The 27,595-nt window shown below is 52.7% G+C and overlaps 2 protein-coding genes across 7 annotated transcripts in view; both read left to right on the forward strand.

The window, feature by feature from the left end:
- The first annotated feature begins 5,808 nt into the window (after positions 1 to 5,808).
- Positions 5,809 to 8,899, forward strand: RHEBL1 (RHEB like 1). Of its 2 annotated transcripts, XM_030835190.2 has the most exons (8): positions 5,809 to 6,074; positions 6,690 to 6,761; positions 7,093 to 7,160; positions 7,437 to 7,519; positions 7,609 to 7,665; positions 7,865 to 7,912; positions 8,175 to 8,256; positions 8,416 to 8,899. In XM_030835190.2, exons 1-8 carry the CDS (start codon positions 6,023 to 6,025, stop codon positions 8,503 to 8,505), a joined length of 552 nt encoding a protein of 183 aa, XP_030691050.1. In that variant the 5' UTR covers positions 5,809 to 6,022; the 3' UTR covers positions 8,506 to 8,899. The 2 variants fall into 2 exon arrangements, with proteins under 2 accessions (XP_030691050.1, XP_030691053.1); XM_030835193.2 differs by lacking the exon at positions 7,609 to 7,665.
- Positions 8,900 to 11,926: 3,027 nt separating this feature from the next.
- KMT2D (lysine methyltransferase 2D) overlaps positions 11,927 to 27,595 on the forward strand; it is a 39,518-nt gene continuing 23,849 nt past the window's right edge. For 2 of the 5 annotated variants that reach the window (XM_060307107.2, XM_060307108.2), the window contains exons 1-21: positions 11,927 to 13,135; positions 17,462 to 17,547; positions 17,808 to 17,934; positions 18,115 to 18,338; positions 18,453 to 18,562; positions 18,738 to 18,900; positions 19,240 to 19,405; positions 19,505 to 19,619; positions 19,766 to 19,923; positions 20,131 to 20,276; positions 20,415 to 21,818; positions 21,911 to 23,019; positions 23,493 to 23,606; positions 23,956 to 24,066; positions 24,601 to 24,705; positions 25,451 to 25,632; positions 25,781 to 25,945; positions 26,041 to 26,150; positions 26,249 to 26,296; positions 26,963 to 27,184; positions 27,414 to 27,533. In XM_060307107.2, the coding sequence (XP_060163090.1) occupies positions 17,499 to 17,547; positions 17,808 to 17,934; positions 18,115 to 18,338; positions 18,453 to 18,562; positions 18,738 to 18,900; positions 19,240 to 19,405; positions 19,505 to 19,619; positions 19,766 to 19,923; positions 20,131 to 20,276; positions 20,415 to 21,818; positions 21,911 to 23,019; positions 23,493 to 23,606; positions 23,956 to 24,066; positions 24,601 to 24,705; positions 25,451 to 25,632; positions 25,781 to 25,945; positions 26,041 to 26,150; positions 26,249 to 26,296; positions 26,963 to 27,184; positions 27,414 to 27,533 (4,948 nt within the window). In that variant the 5' untranslated portion in view covers positions 11,927 to 13,135; positions 17,462 to 17,498. The remainder of the gene's footprint in view (positions 13,136 to 17,461; positions 17,548 to 17,807; positions 17,935 to 18,114; positions 18,339 to 18,452; positions 18,563 to 18,737; positions 18,901 to 19,239; positions 19,406 to 19,504; positions 19,620 to 19,765; positions 19,924 to 20,130; positions 20,277 to 20,414; positions 21,819 to 21,910; positions 23,020 to 23,492; positions 23,607 to 23,955; positions 24,067 to 24,600; positions 24,706 to 25,450; positions 25,633 to 25,780; positions 25,946 to 26,040; positions 26,151 to 26,248; positions 26,297 to 26,962; positions 27,185 to 27,413; positions 27,534 to 27,595) is intronic. The other 3 variants (XM_060307103.2, XM_030835202.3, XM_060307104.2) reach the window with 2 other exon arrangements.

A 27,595-nucleotide genomic window follows, 5' to 3' on the forward strand; every position in this document is an offset into this window, starting at 1 on the left:
GCCACAAATAGAGAAAGCCCGCAGGCAGCAGTGAAGACCCAACACAGCCAAAAAATAAATAAATAAATTTATAAAAAGAAATACACAAGTTATTGAGTATAGTTCCCTGTGCTATACTGTAGGTCCTTGTTGGTTATCTATTTCATATATAGTAGTGTGTATATTTTAATCCCAAACTCCTAATTTATTCCTCACCATCCCAGCATTTTGCCTTTTTGCTTAGAGCCTTCTTGAGCATTAAGGCTCAGCTCAGTTATCATGTGGAATCTCTGATCCTTCCAGACAGAATCAATCAACTTTTCTTTCTTCCTTCCTTCCTTTCTTCCTTCCTCCCTGTCTCTTCATTTTTGAAGAAAAATTTCTTCCATGCTTCTAGCTACTTATACTGTAATGTGAGATGATATAATTTTGCCTTCTAATCTTTTTTTTTTTTTTTTTTTTTTTGCGCGTTACGCGAGCCTCTCACTGCCGTGGCCTCTCCCCTTGCGGAGCACAGGCTCCGGACGCGCAGGCTCAGCGGCCATGGCTCACGGGCCCAGCCGCTCCGCGGCATGTGGGATATTCCCGGACCGGGACCCGCGTCCCCTGCATCGGCAGGCGGACTCCCAACCACCGCGCCACCAGGAAGCCCTGCCTTCTAATCTTTTGCCTGATAATTTTCCCTACTATAACATTCAGAGGTGTATCATTCAGAATCCTTGGAGGAAACATTGCATACTCAAATGGGAAACTGAAGATAATATAATGAAAGGGATATTCATAAAGGTGTGGACAGAGTCATGAAGTATCTACAAGTGTGGTGAAGCATTCAGTCTGGCATCAGTGGGGAGTCATCAGAGGTGCTTAACTCCTAGGCCTGAAGGGGCAAGGGAAGGAAGGATTACAAGAATTCAAGGGAGCTTCAACTGTGTCTAGTTGAAAAAGAGGGCTACCCAACAGCGTCTGTGGCCTCTGGTAGCCCCATGAGTGAGTCCAGGAGAGACGACAGAAGAACTGCCAATTTAATCCACAAAATCATGAGAAATAATACATTGTTATTGTTTTAAACCACCAAGTTTTGATATAGTTTGTTATGCAACAGTCGATAACATACATCAGCAGGGAGGTGAAGCCTTTCTCTACCAAAACTGTGGAAAACCAAGAATCTCTGAAGACCTGTAAAATGGAACCCATCATTTCAATGGAAAATGTTTTCACTTTTCATAGAGATAATTAAAACAGTTTTCTGGGAGCATTTCATCTTTATTTTATCTCAGTTGTTTGAGACAGAGCAATGTATGATGCTGTCATTAGAAATTTTATTCTAAGCTTATTTACCTAACATTAGGATAGTTTGCTTCCTTTATTTTATCCTATATTGGTGATCTTTGCATATCTGTGATTTTTAAAAATTAATTTATTATTTATTTATTTATTTTTGGCTGCGTTGGGTCTTCGTTGCTGCATGCAGGCTTTCTCTAGTTGTGGCTAACGGGGGCTACTCTTCGTTGCGGTGCGCGGGCTTCTCATTGCGGTGGCTTCTCTTGCTGTGGAGCATGGCCTCTAGGCTCACAGGCTTCATTCGTTGTGGCACACGGGCTCAGTAGTTGTGGCTCACGGGCTTAGTTGCTCTGTGGCATGTGGGATCTTCCCAGGCCAGGGCTCCAACCCGTGTCCCTTGCATTGACAGGGGGATTCTTAACCACTGCGCCATCAGGGAAGTCCCTACCTCTGATCTTTACAAAGTAACCGTTTATGCCCTACCTTTTACGGTGACATATTTAACAAACAAATATCTTGGTCCCAAGATATGCAGGTCTTGTAGAGTGGCTCTGTAAAAATTTGTTCCTATTCTCTTTTACCTTTCTATACTATAGAGGGTGGAAAAGAAAATGCTAAAATTTCCAGGCTCTTTTGCAGGTAGAGATGGCCACATGATACAGTTCTGTTCAAGAAGACATAGGTGAAAATCTTCTGTGAGATCTTCTCATCCAGAAAAAACTACAAGAGAAAGCCCTTTGCCTTAGTCCTTTTGCCTTCTTCTTGATTGCAAACAAGAGAGTTAGAGGATGATTTAATAAAGAGATTATTTACAAAGGTGTGGGCAAGGTGTAGGGAAGCAAAAGGGATAGAACAACACCTCCGGGTTAGTATCAGAGAGGCTGTTATTACTGTAGGCCTGAAGGGTAAGGCAAGGGAATTACTGGAAACGGAACACTGAGAGCTGTCTGTGTTAGGGTTGGGGGAGTGCTTTGAGAGGTGCTGTGACCTTCAGTGTGGGAACAGAATTTCTCTTCCTTCCATTTGATCTTCTGTGAGTACTCCTCTTTGGCTGAACCCCCCTGGAATCCAAGGAGCAAGGTCTACCTCCTGGACACGGATCTGGGTGGAAAAGAGTAGAGAGTTAATGTGGAAAGACAAACAGCATAAAAGGCATCTATCAATATTATTTATCTTTATATCCTTAGTGTGCAAAACATGGTAAGACTGCCTGGTACAAAGTAGGAGATGAATGAACTTTTATTGAATTGAATCCAGTTCTTTGTTTTATCCTACAGTGCTTACAACCTAACCTGGAACTACCGCCAACCTCATTCAAGCCCAATAATCCAGCATAAAATTGCTGGTCTGCAAGGAACTTCCTTTACCCAGTAGAAAAGGTATTTGGGTTCCTTTCTGAGGCCAGATTAAGAAGTGGCTCTTTGGGGCTTCCCTGGTGGCGCAGTGGTTGAGAATCTGCCTGCTAATGCAGGGGACACGGGTTCGAGCCCTGGTCTGGGAGGATCCCACATGCCGCGGAGCAACTAGGCCTGTGAGCCACAACTACTGAGCCTGCGCGTCTGGAGACTGTGCTCCGCAATGAGAGGCCGCGATAGTGAGAGGCCCGTGCACCACGAAGAGTGGCCCCTGCTTGCCACAACTAGAGAAAGCCCTCGCACAGAAACAAAGACCCAACACAGCAAAAATAAATAAACAAATTAATAAACTCCTACCCCCAACATCTAAAAAAAAAAAGAAGTGGCTCTTTGGGGACTTCACTGGTGGCACAGTGATTAAGAATCTACCTGCCAATGCAGGGGACATGGGTTCGAGCCCTGGTCTGGGAAGATCCCCCGTGCCGCGGAGCAAATAAGTGTGTGAGCCACAACTACTGAGCCTGCGCTCTAGAGCCCGCGTTCCACAACTACTGAGCCTGTGAGCCACAACTACTGAAGCCCGTGTGCCTAGAGCCTGGCTCTGCAGCAAGAGAAGCCTCCGCAATTAGAAGCCCACGCACCAAGGAAGAGTAGCCCCAGCTTGCCGCAACTAGAGAAAGCCTGCGTGCAGCAAGGAAGACCCAATGCAGCCAAAAATAAATAAATAAATAAAAATTTTTTAAAAAGGTGGCTCTTTGAAACAACTTTTGTAGATCTGGACATTTTTAAATAATTAATTTTATTTTGGCTGTGTTGGGTCTTCGTTGCTGTGCGTGGGCTTTCTCTAGCTGCGAGGAGCAGGGGCTACTCTTTGTTGTCGTGCGCAGGCTTCTCACTATGGTGGCTTCTCTTGTTGTGGAGCATGGGCTCTAAGCACGCGGGCTTCAGTAGTTGTGGCACGTGGGCTCAGTAGTTGTGTCTCATGGGCTCTAGAGCGCAGGCTCAGTAGTTGTGGCGCCCGGGCTTAGTTGCTCTACAGCATGTGGGATCTTCCTGGACCAGGGCTCCAACCTGTGTCCCCTGCAATGGCAGGCAGATTCTCAACCACTGCGCCACCAGGGAAGCCCCAATCTGGACACTTTAAAGCATGAGATGGTTCTATAGTTTTATAAAGCCTGCCCTCTAATCCAGTCTAACTCCTACACACCCACCTCATCAGGGCCTTGCAAAAGAAACAACTTCTGTGTGCTACCTGTATGACTCTCAGTTTCTATAACTGAGAGAACAGTGATAATAGCTACCCATTACTCAAGTCTCAGGCACAAATGTTACCTCCTCAGCTTCCTAGGATGTCATATAAAAAAAGAGGAGTAACACCCCAGGTTACTCTCAGTAGGTTAGCCCACTCATGTCTTGTTTATTTTTTCTCATTGCAGTAATTACTTTTTTCTTTCTTTCTCTCTCTCTTTCGCTACTTTGGGTCTTAGTTGCAGCATGCAGGATCTTCATTGCGGCACATGGGGTCTTTTTTAGTTGCGGCATGAGGGATCTAGTTCCCTGACCAGGGATCAAACTGGGGCCCCCTGCATTGGGAGCATGGAGTCTTAACCACTGGACCACCACGGAGGTCCCTGCAGTTATTACTTTTTAACTGTAACTCATTTATTGTTTGCTTGTAGATTGTTGGTCTTCTCCCCCAAAATACTTGCTCCTTGTAAGCAAAGACCTTGTCCCTGTTGTTCATGGCTCTATTTTAAGCACCTGGAAGGGTGCCTGGGACACGGTGGTTGTGCGATAAATATTTGTTCATGAATGAATGAATAATGCAAATTAACAACCTCAGGCTGTGGAGAATATTAAATGAGATGACAATGAAATACACCTGGCACAAAGTAGCACTCTAAATCTAGGTTCCTTTCCTCTTTATCCTCCCTCACCTCCTGTATCCAATCCTTCAGCAAGCAAGCCAGCTTAACCTCAGCCTCAAAACATACACTGAATTCTCAGCTTCATTCATCTCTACTACTCTAGTCAAGCCACCCTCACCTCTCACCTGGACTACAAGTAACAGTCTCCTAGCTGATGTTCCTGCTTGCTCCACTTGCTCCTGTTTCTCTCAAACCCCAATCCATTCTCTACAGCCAGGGAGATCTTTTAGAAACACAATTCAGGTCATGTCATGACCCAACTTACTTAGTAACATAATCAATAGCTTTCTAGGTACTTAGAATTAGTCCAAACTACTCTACATAGCCTGGCCCCTGCCATCCTCTTAGATTTCATCTGCTTTAGGCTAACTGGCTTTCTCTCTCTCTCTTTTCTGGATTTTAACAAATTTATTTCCACCCTAGCGCCATAGCACTGATGGATTCTTCTGTCTGAATCTTTTGCTAGCTGGCTCCTTACTGTCATTCAGACTTCAGCTTAAATGGGGCTTCTTTTGAAAGGAAGTGTCACTGATCTAAACTGGTTATTTCTTCTCACACTGCTCTATATAGCACTTAATACTATCTAACGCTTACTTGTTTAAGTTTGTTTCTTCCCAACTAGGTTTTAAGCTTTGTGAGGTCCGAGACCTCACCTGTCATGTTCTTCGCTCTATCGTCAAAGCTAGAGAAATGCCTAAAACATATAGTATACACTTATTAAATATTTGTTGAATAAATAAAACACTGTGATAATGATGACAGCTAAACCTCAGAGGACTTGGCCACAAATTCTAACAATTTTCCCAGGAATAAGTTTTGCAGTTCCGAAGTTAAATCCTGGAAGACTGGAAACCCGACAATAAAATATCTGGGGCTGAAGTCTGGGGGAATCGGAGGGAATATATTGCAACTTTGGCCTTTTTTAACCTACCCAAGGACGCCGGAGACCTTGCAAAAGGGAGGCCTAGAATCTTTTGACCAGAAAATCCAGCCCAGCCACAACGGATATTATCCATCCATGATTCTTTGCAGCCGCTTTTACTAGGTTGCAAAGGCGCAAACACCTCTAGGACCCCGGGTTCCTTTCTGTTTCTTTATGAATGAACCGGGTCTAGTCTGCGCACGCGCAGCTCCTGGTTCTCCCGCTCCACGTGAGGCCCGCCCTTTGCTTCAGCCAACGGCTCCGCCCCTATCCTTTCTAGTGGACCAATGGCGAGCGGCCTGGGGGGCGGAGCCCTGAGCGGCGCGGCAGTGTAGTTCCCCGGTCGCCCGGCTCCCTCGCCTTAGTCTTGCTGTGTTGTGATCACGTGGCCAGCTCCGGGCGCGGCGCTTGTTTTGGTTTCCCTCTATCTTGCCCCTGGCAGCTTCAGGGTGAGCGGCTTTCCTGTGCCGGTTGCTACACCTGCCTGCACTCGACTTTCTCTTCTTGGGGCTCTCTCAGCCCCAAGTTCTGCAAGCCCCTCGGGGCCGGTTCCTGCCATGCCGTTAGTTCGCTACAGGAAGGTGGTCATCCTCGGATACCGCTCCGTAGGTGAGTCTCGGTCTTGGGCAGAGCACGGATGCACCGCGGCTTTTTGGCCAGAGGAGGCGCACTGCCGCGGGTACGCGACCCAGGGAGAAATGGTGGCATCCTTAGAACCAGCTTGTAGAGCGAGGATTGAAAGGTTGGAGTTGAAAAGGCTGGGGTGGTGGTAGTGTAGAAGGCTGCAGGAAGCTGGAGCATGTAAGAGTTAACGTGGGCTTTACTGCTGGATCACCGCGGTGGTCCTCAGCGTTACTCTGGGGGGTGGAGGTGGGGTTAGGATTTGATGGCGGGGGCGCGGTCTGGGTGGGGCAAGTCTCAGGTGCCCGGTGCAGGACTGACTGGGTCCTAAGGAATCCCGGATCTTCCCAGGGGTGGGGTGGGGTGGGGAAAGGCGGCGGGAAAGGCTTCCTGCGGCGCTACTGTATGCATCCGGTGGCCAAGGTGCAACGACCCAGGGCGAAAAGAGGGTGAAGGTAGCCTAAGGGGAAGCATTGCATGGGGCATTCCCAGGCTAGGATGCTAATTTGGGGTCCCCTTTAGTCCAGGGCCACACAGCCCGAAAGGACAGAGGATGTGAATATGGATGGGTGATTTGGATAAAATTACCTCTGCTTCCCACAGGGAAGACATCTTTAGCACATCAATTTGTGGAGGGCGAGTTCCTGGAAGGCTATGATCCTACTGTGGAGAATAGTGAGTAGACTTCTCCCCTAGGGATTGGGTAGGGAAGGCTTGGGTGCCCCATCCAAGTCCATAGTTTGGGATTTTCCTGGTGCCAGAGGGATGATTTAATTAGACATTAAATCTAATCTCCTCTAGCAATCCTGTTCTGAGTGGAGCTAGAGTGTGGATTTTCCAAGATACTGAGTCCAGGATGGTGTATATGTAGACAATAAGAAGCCTAACATTGTCTCTCCAGGTTCCTGGAGAGCTCTCTAGACCTGGCCCATCTATGTCAATATATAGGGGCACAGATTGCTAGTCCTACAAGGCACCTCACAGTCAAGTTTTCTTTTCTTTTCAGCTTACAGCAAGATAGTGACTCTTGGCAAAGATGAGTTTCACCTACACCTGGTGGACACAGCAGGGCAGGTACCAGTTTGGGGTAGGGTATCTAAATGTGGCAGTTCAGTCCTGGGAGATGAAGTCTGGTAGCCTCTGAGGCTCATCTGTAAAGCAGGATTAAAAGAAAAGCATTTTAGCAGCATTTCAGTGTGCAGCGCTGATTGGAGCTACTCTGTTAATACTTGTTGAACAGAAGTGACTGGAGTAGGGAGTGCCACAGGGAGGGTCCCCAGGATACAGCCCACCAACCTTGGCTATCTGAGTGCTGTGGATCTAGGTATTGATGTTTCTATTTCTTGTCAGGATGAGTACAGCATTCTGCCCTATTCATTCATCATTGGGGTCCATGGTTATGTGCTTGTGTATTCTGTCACCTCTCTGCATAGGTAAGTGACCAAGGTTGTGAGTGGGAGACTTGGGAGGATCTGAGGGCTGTCCCAGAATAAAGTTATAGATTCATTTCTTGTGTTTAAAGTTTCCAAGTCATTGAGAGTCTGTACCAAAAGCTACATGAAGGCCACGGGAAAACCCGGTATGTGGCTCTGGGGGATAAAGACATAGTGTGGACCCGAGGGGAGAGGGAGGACAGGGGCGTATTGATCCAAATTAAGGAGAAAGTCAGGACATAGATCCTGTCTGGTTTGATGGGGAGTTGTCCAGCTCTGATTTGAAGGAGGTTGGGGTCCATGGGGAACAGAGGGGCTCCTGTAGTAACTGCTGTTTCCTCCCAGGCTGCCAGTGGTGCTGGTGGGGAACAAGGCAGATCTCTTACCAGACAGGTAAGGAAATCTCTGTAGCTTAAGGCGAAGGAAAGTGAGCTGGACTAGGAATGCGCCAGGGTCTTGTCGTGGCTCTGCCACTGATTCGAACCAGTCATTTTACCTCTTCATTTCTAACTTGAAGGGTAAGACAAAACAACCCTTCTATTTCAAAAACTATCATTTCATATTTCAAGTCTCAGTCCTAGGCTCCTGTAAAGATTTTGCAGAGAACATGGGGCCATTGCTGTCCTTCATTTTCATGTCCCAAATTTGCTTCTAGGGAGGTCCAGGCTGTTGAGGGGAAGAAGCTGGCAGAGTCCTGGGGTGCGACATTTATGGAGTCATCTGCTCGAGATAAGCAGGTGCTGGGCCTGAAGATTAGGAAGGTGGTGGCGGTAGCAGTGTTATGGCACTGCTTGGTGGTGGGGATGGTGGGGGAATGGGGTGTTCACCTCAGAGTTGGGTGGTATTGGCAGTGAACTAAACGATTTTTTTTTGCCCTGAATCCTTATCCCTTGCAGCTGACTCAAGGCATCTTCACCAAAGTCATCCAGGAGATTGCTCGGGTAGAGAATTCATATGGGCAAGAGCGCCGCTGCCATCTCATGTGAGCCCTTGAGCATGGGGTAGCTGCCTTGATTCTGCCCCTGGCACTTGCCAGGCTCCAGTGGGGGCTTGGGGGGGGCAGGCCCTCAGGACTTCACGGGTTTGTTCGGTTGCCAGCTGTGTCCCTTGCCCTCTGGGCACACAGTGTGGTACCCTCATGTTTGCACACTTACCTGGGCTCCAGTGGCCTGGTTGTCGATGTTTACAAAGAGGCAAGGATGTCTCATGGGCACTGTCCTCTAGCTCTGTTTTTGCTAAATAAATGAATTGTTATAACCTATGGAGTTGGGATATGAGTCCTGGGCATTGTTTATTCAGGACCCAGTCTCCTATGTAGGTTTTGGGTGTCGGCTGGGTGAGGGGAGCTGGGGACTCCTGAAGTGGAGACGGCTTCCTGGAGTGACAATGTATATATGCAAATAAACTGATTAATCTTTTTGTAGTTGGCTTCTCTGTATCTGGGGAGAGCTCAGGGCCAATGTCTCCTTTTCTAAGGAGTGATGACCATGGCCTTTGGTAGAGAATCTTTCCTCCTACCTTGTTCCTATTCCTTACCCCTCACTCAGTCAGGACCATTACCCTAAGACTTACTACTTATCTTTCCTACCTTTCTTTTCGACTCTTCTCCTATACAGGTAACCTATTGACTGCCACTCCCATCCAAATTTGTAGGCTCTCACAATCCCCTTAACTACAGAAACACCACCCTCTAGTGGCCGGCTGCCACATGCTGACATAGCTTCCCTTGCGGGGCCTTGGCATTTGCTGGAACTCAGAGAGGATAGGGTTTGGGTGGAGGAAGAAAGACCCTTGTTCCTAATGATGTAAGAATTGTGAAGTAGTGTGAAGGCAGGGACTAAAGTGTTATGATGATTTCAGCTTTTTAAGAGTTGAATAAAGTAAGAAATAATGCCCCTGCTCAATCCCCACTCCCCGCTCTCCATCTCCTCAAGTGCCTTTCATTAAAATGGATGTTCTTTGCTCCTTTCATACGTTTCACACCTTTGGAGTTGTGCTGCCTTTTTTGGTTTCAAAGGCTATTGCTTCTGCTCTTTCTTATTGACCGGCCAGCTCGGTAGGAGGATGGGTTTGGCTAGGAAAATTTGGTCCTACCTGCCTCTACCCGCGACCCCTCCCCAGTAGCCCTAGGGCCTAACTGGCCTAATACCTCCTCCAAGGACTTATAAGGGTTACCTGAATGGTATCCTTCACAGGAAGGGCATAGAGTTCTCCTGCCAGCTGGGGATGCACTCCTGCCAACTCTGTCAATGCACTTAGTTGGGGAAAATGGACAAAATTTAGGTGTGATTTTTAGCTGTGACCTTGTTATTGCCTGGCTCCAGGCTAGTTAGGCTTACAGTTGGGGATGATGGTTTGTCATGCTGGTTTTCAAAAGTCCTGCCAGCTGCTTTTGCATCTCTGATCTAGAATCTAAAAAGAATTAAGGGCTGCAGGAAGGAGCATATTCCAAAGAGCAATCTCTCGGGGGCTTAGGAGTCTCTTTAGGGTTGTAAACACCCTCTCTCCCTACACTAAAATTAGGTCCTTTTATGCATCTGACTTGGAATTCTCAATAAGCGTACCTACACTCCTGCTGTTATTTCCATGAGGTCTGAGATAGAATAACAAATGTCTGAGGTTTTCTGGAAGTGTATCAAACAATCTCAAGGCCTGATAGTAGTAAAGAATAGTGGTTAATGGCTGGGTTAAAAGAGTAAAAGAGTTACTCTTCCACTTAGCTGTGTGACCTTGGGCAGACACTTAACCTCTCTGAACCTCTCTCAGTTTCTCATTTATGAAGTGTAGTTAAACCTTCCTCATAGGACTGATGTGAGAATTAAACTGAAGTGATTTATGAAATACTTAGCATAGGTCCTCATACATAATAAACCCTTAAGAAATAGTGGCTATTGTGTTATTTGAGGTCTTTCTGGTGAGGGTCTGCCTCTGGGTGCAGAGTAGGGAGAGGCCTTCTATTTTCCAACTTCTGACTCTTGGTGAACTTATTCCACTATAGCTGGGATAGGTGTGGGGTCAGTGCTGGACTTTTTTGCTGAAATAGACCTGAATGGTCAGTGAAGAGCATATGTCAGTGTGTGGCTAGCACAGGACATATCTGATCCCTCCTATGACTCTGGCCAGTAGGGATTTAGGTCTCCTGCACTGTCCAATATGAAAGCCGCAAGTCACATATTACTATTTAATTTAGTTTTAAAATCAACTAAAATTAAAAGTTCCTCAGTTGCACCACCTACATTTCAAAGTGCTCAATAGCTACATGTGGCTAAACCATATTAGATAGTGTGTAGTGCATTTCCATCATTGCAGAAAGTTCTATTGGGCAGCACTGTAAAAACCCTTTCCCACAAAACCAGCCCTGCACCTGATTTGCCTGCCTCTTTCTCCACATCTTAAAAAAAATAATAATAAAATAAATATATATGAATACACACACATATCCCAGGAAAAACATGGCCATTGTTTTGCATCATGCATGGCTCAACTTCTCACTTCATGTGGTTTGTTGAGCAATTTTACCTATTTCAGTCTCAATCTCTTCATCTGTAACATGGACATAATTACATGTAATTCATAACGAGGGTGAGTAATAACTAAGAATATATAAAGTATCTAGCACATTTGTTAATTTGTCTCCTCCTGTCCATCCCGTGGATAGAGTTAATGCAGAGAAGTCATTTCCAATCCCTTCTCATCCAGACTAATGGAGGGGGGGGGGTGTCTGTATACTGGGATCTTGTCCAGAATAACAGTACTCCGGCCAGGTAGCAGCAAGGCTACAAGTTACATGCTCTCTAAAAAGGGGTTACATGTTTACTAAGAAGGGGGACACAGGCCCTGAAGATTAGGAAAGAAGGACTGGGTCTGGGGGTGGGAGCACCCGGCAAAGGAGGGGAAACTCTACATTTATGTTTTGATGGGGGAGGTGATTGTGGGGGCACTAACAGTCCTCTTTCCTCTCGAGGGGATTTGAGAGTCAGAAGGAACGACTAGGGACTCGTTCCGTTTTTCTTCAGGCCCCCGAACGTGGCAGGAACCCACCCTTTGCAGCGCCAGGCGCCGTGCCTCACTTTCTCCATTTGCGGACTCCAGTTCCCAGGATGCAGAGCAGCGGCCAACCTCCTGGCTCTTCTTCCATCCCCCTCCCGGGAAAGATTGCTCCTGGTCAAGGAAAGGGGCAGCTGGAGTTTCAGGGGCCGATAACTCCAGGGAAACGGAATTAGAAAGTGCACGGAGTCCTAGTTCTACTAGCCGGGCGGTAAAGGAGGCAGTTCTAGGGCCGGGGCGAAGAGGAAGGGGGCTTCTTTCCCACGTGTCTGCACAGCGGCTGGCCCGGCGCAGTCGGGGTTAACCCGTGGCGGAGGGATCCCTTAGCGTGTGCGTAGAACTGCAGAGTCACAGCCTTTCCTCCGAGAGGGCCGGATCCCTCCGCCGCTCCGCTCCAACACAAAATAGGGCCGCGTCTTCTCCTTTCTCCCCCTTCTGGAGTGGGGTTCACCAGGCAAAAGGGCCACCCGGATCTCGCACCGGAGGCTTCCTGAATCTCCACGACCATTGCCGAGATCTCGGGCCAGGAAATAGCCCCTTCGCAGGAACCACCCTACCGGCCGAACAGGAGGCGGAGGGGGGGGGAGGCGGAGCGGCGCCGCGCTGCACTACTTTCCTCTCCGGTTGCAAATGGCTGCCTCGTTCCCCACTTTCCGCTCAGTTTCCTGACCCCCCGGCGCCGGGAGCCGGGGTTGGGCCATGCACCTCTAGGCCCCCCGCGATCGCAGCCAGCCGGGGGTCGAGGGGGTGCCGCCGATCAGAGCCGGCCAGGCCGGGGGCGGGGCAGCTCCCGAGGCCAGAGGGGAAGGGAGGCGAGCGCAGGGCCCGGAGCGGCCGGAGGGGAGCGGGCAGAGGGCTCGCACCGCCCGCCCCTTCCTCTTCCTCGCCCACCTACCCTCCTCCCTTCCCCGGGGGGAGCAGAAGGTGGGGGGCTCGAAGCCGCCGAGGGCGAGCGCTCGGGGTCGAGGAGCCCGGCGCTGGGGTGTGTGTCAGGTTCAGCTCCGCGGCCCCGCCGGCTCCGTGTCGCCGTAGCTCGCGCGGCCCCGGGGCGCCGGCCCGAGCGGGGAGAGGGGCTCGGCGCTCCTGCGAGGGTCTCACGTTCCATCCGGGCCCGGCGCGGGGCGGCGCGGCATTCCTTCCGGGCTGCTGGGGAGGCGCCTCGACGTTCCATCTGGAGAGCCTCGACGTTCCGCCCGAGCCCGGTGCGGGCGGCCGGGGCGCTGGCCCAGCCCTAGGACTGAGAGGCCGCCCGGCGACGCGGATGCGGATCCTGCTCGCCCAAGATCAAAGCCACCGGTGCTCTCTTTGTGTCCGCTCGGGATTCGCCGCCCAGGGGCTGTCCATGGAAACCTAAACTGCTGGAACCCGAGGCAGAGAACCCTTCTTTGGCTTCTTGCTTTTTTGGGGCGGGGGAGGGTGGCCACTCCGACCTGGATTTACCGTTCTTGGCCCCCCTAAGCCCCCCCGTGCGGGGGGCGGCTGTGATCGCTCTGGCGGTTGGAGGTCGGGGAGCGGCCCGGGCTCTGGCCATGTTCTCGGATGAGGATTTCTGGATCGCCCTGTGAAGAGGTGAGTGAAGTCCGCCCGGCCAGGGCCCAGAAAGGGTTGGACTGGGGGCATAGCCAGATGGACTATCTTGGCCGGAGCTGGCCTGTAGGTTGGAGAAAGGGGTGCCAGAGCTGAAGAGGGTTCCTTTGGCAGGGTCTGTCAAGGGAACCCGAGCCAGTCGCCAGAGCACAACCGAGGCCTGGTGTCCTGGGGTGTGCCTCTTTAAAGACTGGGGGGTTCAGGGAACCACGGGAGTTTGGGAACCTGGCCAGAAAGCCTCTCTGCCTGTTTATTTTTGTGTTGGGGGGAGCTCTACCAAACTAGGACCCAAGCCCTGATGCCAGCACCAATCCCAGTCAGCTGCTTCTCCTTCAGGGTTCCTTGTGGGCCTTGGGAATAGAACAACTTGGGAGCGGGGGTAGGGTGGCACTGCCAGGTCCGATTTACTGCCAGGTTGGACTTTAAGGTTGCTCTTGCCCATCCGGGCACTCAGAGCAGTCTTTGGGAGACTCAGGGAGCCCTAGATCCTTCACTGGGCCTTATTTCACTGTGCAACGAGGAGAGTGTGTGGAAACTGACCATTGTGATGAAGGGGTGGCTGGGGCAAGAAGGAGGCGGGGCTGGGGGCAGCTGTGGCCTTGCTGTTCAACTTTCAACTACCCCTGCCTGGCAGAGTGACCCTAGCGAGGCCTAGTGCTGTCTTAGCCTGCTTTGCCTCCCCTCCTCTCCGGATGGACATAATCTCTAGGGGATTATAGAGGAGGCCGTTGAGATTTGCTCCCTGCGAATGTGGGCTGCAAAAAAATGGCTTTTGTCTCCCGCTTTCTCTGGGCCTGGTGTGGAGAGCTGGTTGCCCATAAGTCCCTGGCCGGTCTTGCAGGCCCCTCCCAGACCTCTCCAACCTTTTTAAATCAGGGAATGTTAACTGGTCCTCTGATCCTGTCCCAACTCTGCAGAATAGGGGGGCCTATATCTCTTTGGAGGAGAAGTGACCTGAGCAGAGCTGTGTCTGCTGAAGCCAATGTTTTCAGCCCTGGCAGGAGGTGTTGGGGAGAATGGTGTGTATGTGACTGCACGAAGGGTGCAGCGTGAGCCTCATGCCTCTGACCCTGGGCTGGGACAGCCCCTCTCACAGCTGTCATGCTGCCCAGCAGGGATTTGGCTGGTGTATTTTGCTCCCTCACTCTACTCCCTCCACCATATGAGGGCTAGACCTCTTTGAGCCTGGTCTTGGAAAGGAGAAAATAGGGATTTGCCCTTGAAAGATTTCTGGGTGGTAATCCTGAGGTGAGAGGTGGCACAGGGGTGCCGGAATGAGGCTAGCTGTCGCCCATGCTGTCTGCCCTTGCCTCCTGTGGAGGGCCTCTCCTGTTGTCTGTCCCTGAAGAACTTCCTTAGGAGATACCTCTCCTTATTAGCTGTGGCTGACCCTAGGATGACCCAGGGGGCAGTCCGGAGGGTCTACAGGGCCACTGTTGCCATTTGGATTCTTCCCTGGAGGGCCAACCCAAAATGGGGGTGGGGAGAGGTGTGGTTTGAGTCTCAGGCTGGGAACCAGGAAGTCCTGAGTCCTAGAGAAGAGCTGTTCACTCAAGGGCCTGCTTCAGCCTTTCACCTCTCCAAGCCTCCATTTCCCCTTTGGCTGGGAAAATGGAGTTAAAGCTCTTGGTCTGGGATGGAGGCAGGGAGGAAAGTGGGTTGAGATGAATCCCTGCTTTTTTCCTTGCTGTTCTGGGCCTCTTTGGCCTAGGATTAAGGGGACCCACCATGGTTTTACTCCCTAGATCTGTATTTCTCTGGGATCCCTAGTTCCCCTGAGGAAGCCTGGCCAGGCGTTACCCCAGTGTAGATCCAGGGAAAAAACCCTTGGTGTGGATGTGTGGTTTCTGGCTGTGAATGATGGGACAGGGGAACCTATGGTCTTTATTTGTTTAGATCTGTTTAAGGAGGGGCCTGACAACTGCTACTCAGCATTGGGATGCAGGCGCTAGACTGCAGGGTAGTGAAATAGGGCTTCTTGGAAGTGCCTCTAGATTCTTTTTCCTCAGCTTGGAGGACACTCAACCCTTTGCTTGTCTCTCATCTACCATGGTGCCATGAATGAGGCTGCCGCTTTGGAGGATGTTGGTACTGATTCCCAAGGCTAGACGAAGGTGGTTTCTGTAGCTCCCTGAGCAGTGCCAGCATTACCAGCTTGAGAGGGCTGCGCTTGGGGGAGGGCGGAGGAATTTGTCCCTCTGGCCTTGTGTGAGGCAGTCCTCCTCCCACCCACTGCACTATCACTGTTGCTTTTCATTTCTTGATGTTTGTGACTCCTTTAGCCTTAACTTTGAGAGCACAACAGTTGGAAGATCTTGGCGGCACTTAGTGGTAAGGTACAGCAAAAGTTGCACACGTTTAGGAAACTTTGAAGCCTTCCGGGTGTGGTCAGGCCTTGGATAACTGAATAGGAAGAGGAGCCTGGCTGGTGCCCTGACCTCCAACCCCTAATTCACGTAGGAGGCTTCTAGGCGGCCCCTTGAAGTTCCAGAGCAGCTTTTCTGTGGGCTGGCTAGATGACCACCCTGCTTTCCTTTCAGGTGTGATTGTGTGGGTGTGATTGTGTGGGTGATTGCGTGGGATGCTATTGTCCTGGGAACTCTTAGACAGGAGGTGGGAAGTGGGAAAGGGCACTGGATCCTCTCTTTACCTCTTTGGTAAAGAGGTGATCTGGGAATAGAGGTAACAGGTATCAGGTGATATTTCACTTTCCCAATCTAGTAGAATCTAATAGTGTGAGGGGAAAAAAGTAAAGTAAAATTTCCCTTCCTGTGACATGTTACATGAGGCCCACTGCCAGTGTCTGGAAATGGAGTGTTAGCTCAGGGAAAGAGGACTGATAATGTGGTTCTTAGGTAATTGATTTATGGATCCTGGGCACCTTTGAGGGTTCCCCACTGTCTCATCTGCCCCAGTCACTCAACCCCCAGTGGCTGACTGGGGTATTTGGTTTGGGAAGAGAGGCTTGTCCTTACTAAGGTTGGTGTGGTTCTTCTGGTTAAACAAGAGGAGTGGAGAAGGTGAGAGATACAGTTCTCAAACTTTTATTTAGAGTTTTGTTTTAGGGATTCCCCTCTACCTTCTGTAGGAAAACTATACTCTGTTTCTCTGCTTAAGCCCCTACCCTTCCCACTAAGAGCTGTTTATACCTGTCCTTTTCTCCCTTCTTCTATAGGACCTCTTTCCTCTTCCTCAGCTCTGTAATTCTTATTCTTTACTTCTCTCTTTTTGGTACTGTGTTTAGTTTTATCTGAGGTTTGGGAAAATATACCCAAAGGTGTGGGTCTTGACCTTCTTAGGTATAACTTTAACGTGTTTCATTTGGCTCTGGGATAGGCAGGCATATCTTAGAAGAGGGGACCGTTACCCGCCACCCCCATAGTGTGTGTCGAAACCCTGCTTGACGGAAGAGGAAGGAAGCTACTTTGCTCTGTCCTGCCCCGTTTAGAACAGCTCCAAGTGGTGGTGTGCTTCCTGAGACTACAACTCCCAGCATGCCTAGCCTCAGGCCTGGCTACACATGCTCAGTAACTCTTAAGGCCCACTTCTGTTAACTACTAGGGACATCTGAGGAGGAAGGGCTGTTGGTGTTGCTAAGGGCAACGACCTCAGGCCTTCAGGCTGGATGAGATCCTGAGCTCAGTCATGGCAAGGGCCAGGGGGGTGGGCCTGGGTTGGATTTAGATAGGCAGTGGTGGAAATTGGGGAGTTTCTTCTGTTGTGATTGGGATGTTCTGGTTGAAACCAGTGGAGATGGGGGAGATCCATTCAGAGATAGGCTTTAGTTCCAGTAATGTGTTCTACGTCCTGCGAGACCCCAGGGAGAGGGACTTCGGCTGGACTCAGACTTCTTGTTATGACTGCCCCTGGGTTGGCACTGAAAGGCCTCTAGGATGGTAGCTGACTTAAGACCTGAGGAAAAAGTCCAAGGGATAGGGCCCACCAGAAGCCAAGAACTCAGTCGTGAGGCAAAGAGTGATACTGGATGTAGATTGTATGTGCTTCTAGTTGGATGCTGTTGTCCTGGGAACTCTTAGACAGGAGGTGGGAAGTGGGAAAGGGGACTGGATCCTCTCAGAATTCAGAGTAGGAGAAGATGGTATGTGTTTATCTGGGGAGGAGGTAGGCAGTGGGACAACGGTTGGGGAGAGGGACTTTCCTTGTCATTAGTGCAGGAATTTGTAGGTATGGCTTTGCTCTGATTTCTGTAGGGTCTAGATAACATTAGATGCCTTCTCCCTAGGATTTGGGGGAAAGTGTTTAGTGGGAAGACTTACTAGACAAATAGATATCTCTTGGGTCTGACAGGTCTCCCCGAGAGGGCCCTGCCCAGTCGGAGAGAGGGATGGACAGCCCGAAGCCGCCTGGTGAGGATAAAGATTCAGAACCAGCAGGTGAGTAGGGCGCATTCTGGGTTTGCCTGGCAGCTTTCTGTTCTACCCAGACAATCTTAGATTTCTGGTCCTAGCACAAGGACAGGAGTTAAGTCCATCTAATAGACAGGTAATTGAAGGACTTTGTTCTTTGGGACAAAAGTTGAAATGCCATCACTGTTATCCACCAAGGGTTTTGGATAATCTCATGGGTCTGATGAGTGGACTCGTGCTAAATAGAGGATAATGGCTGATGCACACTTCTCTGTCTGTTCATTCAGCTGATGGACCTGCAGCCTCCGAGGAGTCAGGTGCCACTGAGCCAGACCTTCCCAAACCACATGTGGGGGAGGGCTCTGTGCCCAGTTCTGGGGGTCCCAGGCTTCAGGAGCCTCCCCAGGACTGCAGGTAACTAGTTTGGGGAAATGAGGATGTAAGGACATACGAGGATTTGATTTGAGAGTCTGGGGCTTTCAAGGTGGAAAATTTAGGAAAATGAGCGGGAAGCATAGGTGTGCAAGTCATGGGGTTGTTTAGGGGTACCTGTGGGCAGGGGCCAGCGTGGTGCTGATGCTTGTGTGTTCACAGTGGGGGTCCAATGCGGCGTTGTGCTCTCTGTAACTGCGGGGAGCCCAGTCTACATGGGCAGCGGGAGCTACGGCGCTTTGAGTTGCCATTTGACTGGCCCCGGTGTTCAGTGGTGTCCCCTGGGGGGAACCCAGGGCCCAGTGAGGCAGCGCTGCTCAGTGAGGACCTATCACAGATTGGTTTCCCTGAGGGCCTGACACCTGCCCACCTAGGAGAACCTGGAGGTAAGTGGAGGGAAGTGGGGTAGCTGACTTGGGCAGGAAACAGGGAAGGGGCTGAGTGGCCCTGAAGCAGTGATGACGTTCTTGTTAACTCTTTCCCCCTTTCCCCCTATGAAGGGTCCTGCTGGGCTCACCACTGGTGTGCTGCGTGGTCGGCAGGCGTGTGGGGGCAGGAGGGCCCAGAACTATGTGGTGTGGACAAGGCCATCTTCTCAGGGATCTCACAGGTGGGGCCGGGCCAGGGGATTGCGTAGGCCCAGGGCAGGGTGGGCAGGGCTGGTGGGCTTCCGAGAGTCAGGGTGGAATGAGAAGGGCAGGGGGCATACTGGGACAGAGGCAGTGCCTGACATGTTGCTCTGGAGAGAGCTGGCTAGCACTAAGGCTTTGTCTCCACCCTGGCAGCGCTGTTCCCACTGCACCAGACTTGGTGCCTCCATCCCTTGCCGCTCGCCTGGATGTCCACGCCTTTACCACTTCCCCTGTGCAACTGCCAGCGGTTCCTTCTTATCCATGAAAACACTGCAGCTGCTATGCCCGGAGCACAGTGAGGGGGCCACACATCTGGGTGAGAAGTCCTGCCCTTTGGACGGAGGGCAGATGAGGGTCCAAGGGTGCTGGGGGCTCCGTACCCTGCAGAGCACTCAGAAGTCTACAGTTACATACTGTCCGTCTGCCCCACTAAAATACGTGTGGCCTTTGTGAGTGCAGGGGCTTTGCCTGTCTCGTTTAGCATGGTGTCTGCAGTGCCTAGAGCAGTGCCTGGCATATATTAGGCAGACACTTAGTAACTTTTTGTTATTCGTTCATTCTGTGTCTGTGGAATGCCTGTTATGTAGACAGCACCGTGCCGAGTCCCGTAAGGAATCCATAGGTGACCCGTATCCTCTGTCCCTTCCCACTGCAGAGGAGGCTCGCTGTGCCGTATGTGAGGGGCCAGGGGAATTGTGTGACTTGTTCTTCTGTACCAGCTGTGGGCATCACTATCACGGGGCCTGCCTGGACACTGCTCTGACTGCCCGCAAGCGTGCTGGCTGGCAGTGCCCTGAATGCAAAGTGTGCCAAGCTTGCAGGTAAGAGTGGGAGGGCAGGAGAGAACCTTAGGCGGGGCACAGGTTAAGATTGAGAATGAGGGCAAGGAGGACCCTGTTATGTGCCCTGTGCCCCTGCAGGAAGCCTGGGAATGACTCTAAGATGTTGGTCTGTGAGACGTGTGACAAAGGATTCCATACCTTCTGCCTGGAACCGCCTATGGAGGAGCTGCCCGCTCACTCCTGGAAGTGCAAGGCGAGTGCCCCCTGATCCTCCTGCCTTACTCTCCCTAAGTCTGCCTCCTACAGCACCCCGAGTTTCTCTGTTGTGACGAGTCCCGTGTTCTCCTCCAGTCTCTGGCTGTCTGACAAGTGCCCGTTTTGCCCGTTCCCTTCCCCTAGGCATGCCGGGTATGCCGGGCCTGTGGGACAGGCTCAGCGGAGCTGAACCCCAACTCTGAGTGGTTTGAGAACTACTCACTCTGTCACCGCTGTCACAAAACCCAGGGAGGACAGCCTGTCAGTTCTGTTGCTGAGCAGCACCCCCCGGTCTGTAGCAGGTAAGTGGTGTGGACTGGCAGAGATCAGGCTGGGGGATCGGAAGGGCTGAGATTGGCAGGGCTCGTGTTAAAGCAAGCTGACGTTGAGAGGAGGGCCCTCAGGTGGGCAGTGCAATCCATAGCATTCGTGCCTCGCCCCAGTGTGCTCTCGTGAGGAGCCAATAGCTGATGAGAGCCATGGGGCCTGCTCCCCTGTACCCTCTGCAGATTCTCACCCCCAGAGCCTGGCGATACCCCCACTGATGAGCCCGATGCTCTGTACGTTGCATGCCAAGGGCAGCCAAAGGGTGGGCACGTGACCTCTATGCAACCCAAGGAACCGGGGCCCCTGCAATGTGAAGCCAAACCACTAGGTGAGTAGGGTTTGAGGGTCCCTGAAAGTAATCCCCTTCTATCGTGTGGCGAGGGACAGTTTCTGCTTTGCCCCAGACCCTGTACTTTCTGTGGAGTGCAGCTGAACTAGGTAGGAACATAGTGTGTTATGTCTGCAGGTAGAGAAGGGGCCCAACTTGAGCCCCAGTTGGAGGCCTCCCTAAATGAGGAGATGCCACTGCTGCCCCCACCTGAGGAGTCGCCCCTGTCCCCACCACCTGAGGAATCACCCACATCCCCGCCGCCTGAGGCATCGCGCCTGTCCCCACCGCCTGAGGACTCACCCCTCTCTCCACCGCCTGAGGAGTCTCCTCTGTCTCCCCCACCTGAGGCATCGCCTTTTTCTCCACTGGAGGAGTCACCCTTCTCTCCCCCAGAGGAGTCCCCCCCGTCTCCCCTGCTTGAGACACCCTTATCCCCACCGCCTGAAGCATCACCTCTGTCACCACCATTTGAGGAGTCTCCCCTGTCCCCCCCTCCGGAGGAACTGCCTACCTCCCCACCACCCGAAGCGTCGCGCCTGTTCCCACCACCTGAGGAGTCACCCATGTCCCCTCCACCTGAAGAGTCACCCATGTCTCCACCACCTGAGGCATCTTGTCTGTTCCCACCATTTGAAGAATCGCCCCTGTCCCCTCCACCAGAGGAGTCTCCTCTCTCCCCACCACCTGAGGCATCACGCCTGTCGCCACCACCTGAGGACTCACCCATGTCCCCGCCACCTGAAGACTCGCCTATGTCCCCCCCGCCTGAGGTATCACGCCTGTCTCCCCTGCCTGAGGTGTCACGCCTGTCCCCACCACCCGAGGAATCTCCTCTGTCCCCACCACCTGAGGAGTCTCCCACATCCCCGCCACCTGAGGCTTCACGCCTGTCCCCACCGCCTGAGGACTCACCTGCTTCCCCGCCACCGGAGGACTTGCTTATGTCCCTACCCCTGGAGGAGTCACCCCTATCGCCACTGCCTGAGGAACTGCGACTCTGCCCCCGGCCCGGGGAGCCACGCCCGTCCCCTGCGCCCGAGGAGTCGCATCTGTCCCCTGCGCCCCAGGAGCCGCGCCCGTCCCCTGCGCCCCAGGAGCCGCGCCCGTCCCCTGCGTCCGAGGAGCCGCGTCTGTCCCCTGCGCCCCAGGAGCCGCGCCCATCCCCTGCGTCTGAGGAGCCGCGTCTGTCCCCTGCACCTGAGGAGCTGCGTCTGTCCTCGCAGCCTGAGGAGCCGCGCCTGTCCCCTCGCCCTGAGGAGCTGTGCCTGTCCCCCGCACCCGAGGAGCCGCAGTTGTCCCCAGTGCCCGAGGAGCCGCGCCTGTCCCCTCGACCTGAAGAGCCCCCTGAGGAGCCAGGCCTATGCCCTGCACCTGAGGAATTGCCCTCGTTCCTCCCACCTGGGGAGCCACCCTTACCCCCTTTGCTTGGAGAGCCGGCCCTGTCTGAGCCTGGGGAGCCACCTCTGTCCCCTCTGCCTGAGGAGCTGCCGTTGTCCCCATCTGGGGAGCCATCTTTGTCACCTCAGCTGATGCCACCAGGTACGGGGATGTTAACCCTCTGACTCTGGGACAGTCTTAACTCTTTATGGCGCATCTAATCTAAGAGCCTCTCTTTTCTTCTTTCTCTCCAGATCCTCTTCCTCCTCCGCTCTCACCCATTATCACAGCTGTGGCCCCGCCGGCCCTGTCTCCTTTGGGAGAGTTAGAGTACCCCTTTGGTGCCAAAGGGGACAGTGACCCTGAGTCGCCATTGGCTGCCCCCATCCTAGAGACACCTATCAGCCCTCCACCAGAAGCTAACTGCACTGACCCTGAGCCTGTACCCCCTATGATCCTTCCCCCATCTCCAGGCTCCCCGGTAGGACCGGCCTCTCCCATGCTGATGGAGCCCCTTGCCCCTCGTTGTTCCCCACTCCTCCAGCATTCCCTGCCTCCCCCAAACTCCCCTCCTTCCCAGTGCTCTCCCCCTGCTCTGCCACTGTCTGTTCCTTCCCCACTGAGTCCCATGCAGAAGGCAGTGCAGGTCTCAGATGAGGCTGAGCCACATGAGATGGAGACTGAGAAAGCCCCAGAACCTGAGTGCCCAGCCTTGGAACCCAGCCCTACTAGTCCTCTCCCCTCTCCCATGGGGAACCTTTCCTGCCCTGCACCCAGCCCTGCCCCAGCCCTGGATGACTTCTCTGGCCTGGGGGAAGATACAGCCCCTCTGGATGGGACTGACACTCCTGGATCACATCCAGAGGCCGGACAGACCCCCGGCAGTTTGGCTAGTGAACTTAAGGGTTCCCCTGTGCTCCTGGACCCCGAGGAGCTGGCCCCTGTGACCCCTATGGAGGTCTATGGCCCAGAATGCAAGCAGGCAGGGCAGGGCTCGCCCTGCGAAGAGCAAGAGGAGCCACGTGCACCAGTGGCCCCCACCCCACCTACTCTCATCAAATCTGACATCGTTAATGAGATCTCCAATCTGAGCCAGGGCGATGCCAGTGCCAGTTTTCCTGGCTCAGAGCCCCTGCTGGGCTCTCCCGACCCCGAGGGGGGTGGCTCCTTGTCCATGGAGCTGGGGGCATCTACAGACGTTAGTCCAGCCCGAGATGAGGGCTCCCTGCGACTTTGTACGGATTCGCTGCCAGAGACTGATGACTCGCTGTTGTGTGATGCTGGGACAGCTATCGGAGGAGGCAAAGCGGAGGGGGACAAGGGGAGGCGGCGCAGCTCCCCCGCTCGTTCCCGCATCAAGCAGGTAAGGGGCTGTCCAGCCACTGGATGTGCTTGGTGTCATGCCACTGTCAGAGGTGTAGTCCTGTGTCACTGATACCTTCCTGCCTGGCTTATTGAATCCTGGACTGTCAGAGATCCTTGAGCGCACCTTCTTATTTTATCAAGGAGAATGCTGATACACAGGGGACGCGACTTGCCCAGGTTCATGGTAACTCAGCCATAGAATCGGGACTAGAAACTCGGGTCTCTCAGGCCAGTATTGTTTCTTGTGGTACCACGTTGACCACTCTTCTTGGAAGATGTGGAGTGGTTTGGACCAGAGTTACCTACCTGTTGCTATCTGAGAGCTTGGCTTTTTCCCTGGCCCTGACTGGGACTTTTGGGCCTTGTTACCTGCCATACTCTGTCCCTTCGTCTCTTCTCTTCCCTCCAAGCCTGTGGATGCAGCATATTAGCCCTCGACTTTTCCTGTAATCATCCCCTTTCCTCACTCAGGGTCGCAGCAGTAGTTTCCCAGGAAGACGCCGGCCACGTGGAGGAGCACATGGAGGACGCGGGAGAGGACGGGCCCGGCTAAAATCAACTACTTCTTCCATTGAGACTCTGGTAGTAAGGAGAGGCCTCCCATCCCCCAAACATGCTTCAGCTGGCCCCTTCAAGATTAAACACCCTTTAAATCTTGCCAGTCCCCTGCACGCTCACCTGCCTGCCTGCTAGCCTAGGGCCCGTCCAGCTATGTCTGTGCTCCTTCTGTGCTCTTGGCCCCCAGGCTTCTCTGAAATCTGATGTTGGGCTGAGGCCCAGTGTGGGAGCTGGGGTGTTCTTCTGCTTCTTAGTCCTGGCTCCTGGCTTTCATCTGAGCCAGGGGTTTATGCCGCCTTGCCCCAACACCAAAGAGGAAGCAGCTTAGCTGGGGCGGATTTAGCTGCCTCACTTTCCACAACTCTCTGCCTATAAGGTTGCTGATATCGATAGCTCTCCCAGCAAGGAGGAAGAAGATGATGATGATGACACCATGCAAAATACTGTGGTTCTCTTCTCCAACACAGACAAGTTTGTCCTAATGCAGGTACCATACTTGACTTTTGTAGTCCCATCTTCAGCAGTGAGACCTGGCAGCCTGAACAGTTGGATATGTGTGTTTCGGTGGGAGGGTAAATGGGGAGAACCAGGGACCTACTCCTGGCATTCCAGAGAATGAGCTTGACACTGAGCTAGCAGCTGCGAATGTAGCAGTGAAAAAGGCAGAAATGGTTTCTGCCCTGTTGAAGCTTAGAGTCTAGGGAACACGAGTAATCTCGAAGCTGTAGAATTTTGTCGCATGTATTACTGTCTCGTCCTGACCAGTCTTTACCCATCTTATCTTTCACTTCTCCTTAGCGTTACCCATGTCAGGCTGTATCATTTCAAATTACCTGATCAGATGGGCAAGGCATGCTAGGAAGGAACGGGGTCCCGTGATGGCTCACCGTGTCCTAGTGCTGGGGATAGGCTTCTGGTTCTTTGACTCCCTCTTCTTAGATTAGTGGTGTAGTCAGTTACTGGGACTGAGTGGTATTGAGGATGTGAGGTTGGACATTTGGGTTTCTGTGTGTTTCCCCAGGACATGTGTGTGGTATGTGGCAGCTTTGGCCGGGGGGCAGAGGGCCACCTTCTTGCCTGTTCCCAGTGCTCTCAGTGCTATCACCCTTACTGTGTCAACAGCAAGGTGAGTTCAGGGCCCAAGAGGTCTGGCCTGAGGGATGGGGTCGTTACTGCTTATCCTAGTTCCCTGTCCTGGCCACTCTACTTAAAGTGGCCATTGGTCATGGAAGTTGTTCATCAGTTTCCAGTGGTTGTCAAATTCATCTTGGGAAAAAATACTTTGGAAACCGTAGTGGTCTTTACGAGTTTCTTTGTGGTAGACCATGACTTGCTGGTATAATTCAGTCCATCATATAAACTGTGAGAACTTTACTAGTAGAAAACATGATATGGTCTGGATATAAAATGTAAAATCAGAATCAAACACATGTCCACAAAGAGAAAGCAGTGTTTTTGACTCAAGTATGATCAGTCATTTTGGGGTTTTCACTAATGTTAATTTAGAATTTGTCCACTGCTAACACTCACTAACTTGCAGCAGTAGCAGGTTCTACATGTTCAAGAAAAACCGGGGGAAATACAACCTAATTCTATCCACAGTCTTTTTGGAGACTTCGCTAGTGAAAGATCCTAATGAGGCAGTGGCCGGGTGAGGCTGTTCTCTGATCAGCAGAGACCCCTGGAAGCCTAAGTTTAAGATCCACTATTTTTGGGGTGAGGGTGCTCTGTGTAGCTTCCCTGTGCTCAAATGGAGGTCTGGCCTGGGTACTGGGGTCCTCCAGCCTCACCTGTGTAAGTCCCCCCCTCCCCTGAGAGGTCTGCCCTGCCCTCCGCATCACCTCCTGAGGAATTGCCATCTTCTGCACCAGATCACCAAGGTGATGCTGCTGAAGGGCTGGCGTTGCGTGGAGTGCATCGTGTGTGAGGTATGCGGCCAGGCCTCAGACCCCTCCCGCCTGCTGCTCTGTGATGACTGTGACATTAGCTACCACACGTACTGCCTGGACCCGCCACTGCTCACCGTGCCCAAGGGTGGCTGGAAGTGCAAGTGGTAAGGAGACTGGGAGCTTCAGAGGGGCCTGAAGTGTTTGAGTGGGTGTGGTGTTGACTACATGGCAGAGGCGGGGTTTAGAAGGCCGGGCGGCTTTGGGTGCTTGGGTAGGTTAGGTGCTGAGGGTCTGTCTTTCTGCCCCCACCAGGTGTGTGTCCTGTATGCAGTGTGGGGCCGCCTCCCCTGGCTTCCACTGTGAATGGCAGAATAGTTACACGCACTGCGGGCCCTGCGCCAGCTTGGTGACCTGCCCGATCTGTCATGCCCCGTATGTGGAAGAGGACCTCCTGATCCAGTGCCGTCACTGTGAACGGTGAGGGTGCCCCTTTCTCCTCATATAAGCCCCCTCTTCCCTGTTCTCAGCCTGGCGTTGTCTCAGTTTATCCCCTCCTGTCTCCCTTCTCCCAGGTGGATGCATGCTGGTTGCGAGAGCCTCTTCACAGAGGATGACGTGGAGCAGGCGGCCGATGAGGGCTTTGACTGTGTCTCTTGCCAGCCTTACGTGGTAAAGCCTGCTGGTGAGTACCAGGGGCGGGGGAGGGGGGAGGAGGGGTCGGGCAGGGGTGCCTTGCTTTGGGACAGGGCCTCTAGCTGCCTTACTTTGTCCTCTCCACAGTGCCTGTTGCGCCTCCAGAGCTGGTGCCTATGAAGGTGAAAGAGCCGGGTGAGTCACAGAAATTCTGAATGCCAAAGCCAGAGGAGACCTTAGGCACTTAGTCCAGCTCCAGCCCCCCAACTTTATCTCGTTATTTTTCGGAGAAGGAAACTAAGACCCAGGGGGGTTGAGTGGCCTGCCCAAGGTCACTCCATAGGTCAGTGGTGAAGTTATGACGAGAACCAAGGCATCCAGTTTCCCAGACAGAGTTCCTTCCACCAGGCAACGCGGCCTTTGTACGGCTAGAATCTCACCTCCAGAGAGCACGGAACACAGCTTTCTCCTTAATGAAGGAGCTGGGGCTCTCCCACCTCCATCGTGATGTGGGCACTGCTCCTGGCATCTGGGGCACTGTGAGCTGGCATTCGGCAAGGAGGGGCCCTCCTGGCCTCAGACAACTGGAGAATATATTGGGTGAACTGAGGGTGAATCTTGAGCAAAGTCCGGCTTCAGCAGGAGCGGTCTCTCTGATCCCCCTGGTTACCTGAGGGAGCGCCCGGGCCTCAGCTGGCGCCCGCTGGTGGTCTCTCCTCTCCAGCCCTCAGACCCCAGTCTGGACTTCAGTCTGTCTCTCTCTCGCTGCTTTTGTCCCAGCTAGGGACTTAGGCCGAAACTTGGAGTTCTGCGCTCCTTGGGGCCTCCATCAGGGGTCACACGCTCTTCCCCCTTGTGCAGAGCCCCAGTACTTCCGCTTCGAGGGTGTGTGGCTGACAGAAACTGGCATGGCTGTGCTGCGTAACCTGACCATGTCGCCCCTGCACAAGCGGCGCCAGCGGCGAGGACGGCTTGGCCTCCCAGGCGAGGCAGGGCTGGAGGGTCCTGAGCCTTCTGATGCCCTTGGCCCTGATGACAAGAAGGATGGAGACCTGGACACTGATGAGCTGCTCAAGGGTGAAGGTCAGGCTGGGGAGTCTCAGGGAGTGCCAAAGTAATGGGAGCATGCCTGTGAGAGTTGAATGTTGGGTAGGAGCTGCATTATCACTCCCAGTCACCCTCAAGGCACTGTTGGTCTTGCCCAGATGGCTCTGTGGCAGGGCACTCAGCTCTGTTCTTAGGTGGCAGGATGACAGGGTTAAAAGGGTCCATGCCTCTGACCTGCTTCCATCTCGTCTGTCCCCGTACACAGGTGGTGTGGAACACATGGAATGCGAAATTAAACTAGAGGGCCCCGTCAGCCCTGATGGAGAGCCTGGCAAAGAGGAGACCGAGGAAAGCAAAAAACGCAAACGCAAACCCTATCGGCCTGGTGAGGCCCTGCGATGCAGAGGTGGGGGTGGTGAGGGGCAGCTCACCAGGTCCCCAGCGGCT

The sequence above is a fragment of the Globicephala melas genome, chromosome 10 (genome assembly GCF_963455315.2).
Source record: "Globicephala melas chromosome 10, mGloMel1.2, whole genome shotgun sequence".
NCBI classification, from domain to species: domain Eukaryota; kingdom Metazoa; phylum Chordata; class Mammalia; order Artiodactyla; family Delphinidae; genus Globicephala; species Globicephala melas.

What these genes read in the sequence shown, in the direction of transcription:
- RHEBL1 (XM_030835190.2), top strand. Translation starts at nt 6,023, where the DNA reads ATGCCGTTAGTTCGCTACAGGAAGGTGGTCATCCTCGGATACCGCTCC. An exon ending in CCTCGGATACCGCTCCGTAG is followed by an intron (nt 6,075 to 6,689) that starts GTGAGTCTCGGT and finishes TGCTTCCCACAG; the next exon opens with GGAAGACATCTTTAGCACAT. An exon ending in GCAGATCTCTTACCAGACAG is followed by an intron (nt 7,913 to 8,174) that starts GTAAGGAAATCT and finishes ATTTGCTTCTAG; the next exon opens with GGAGGTCCAGGCTGTTGAGG.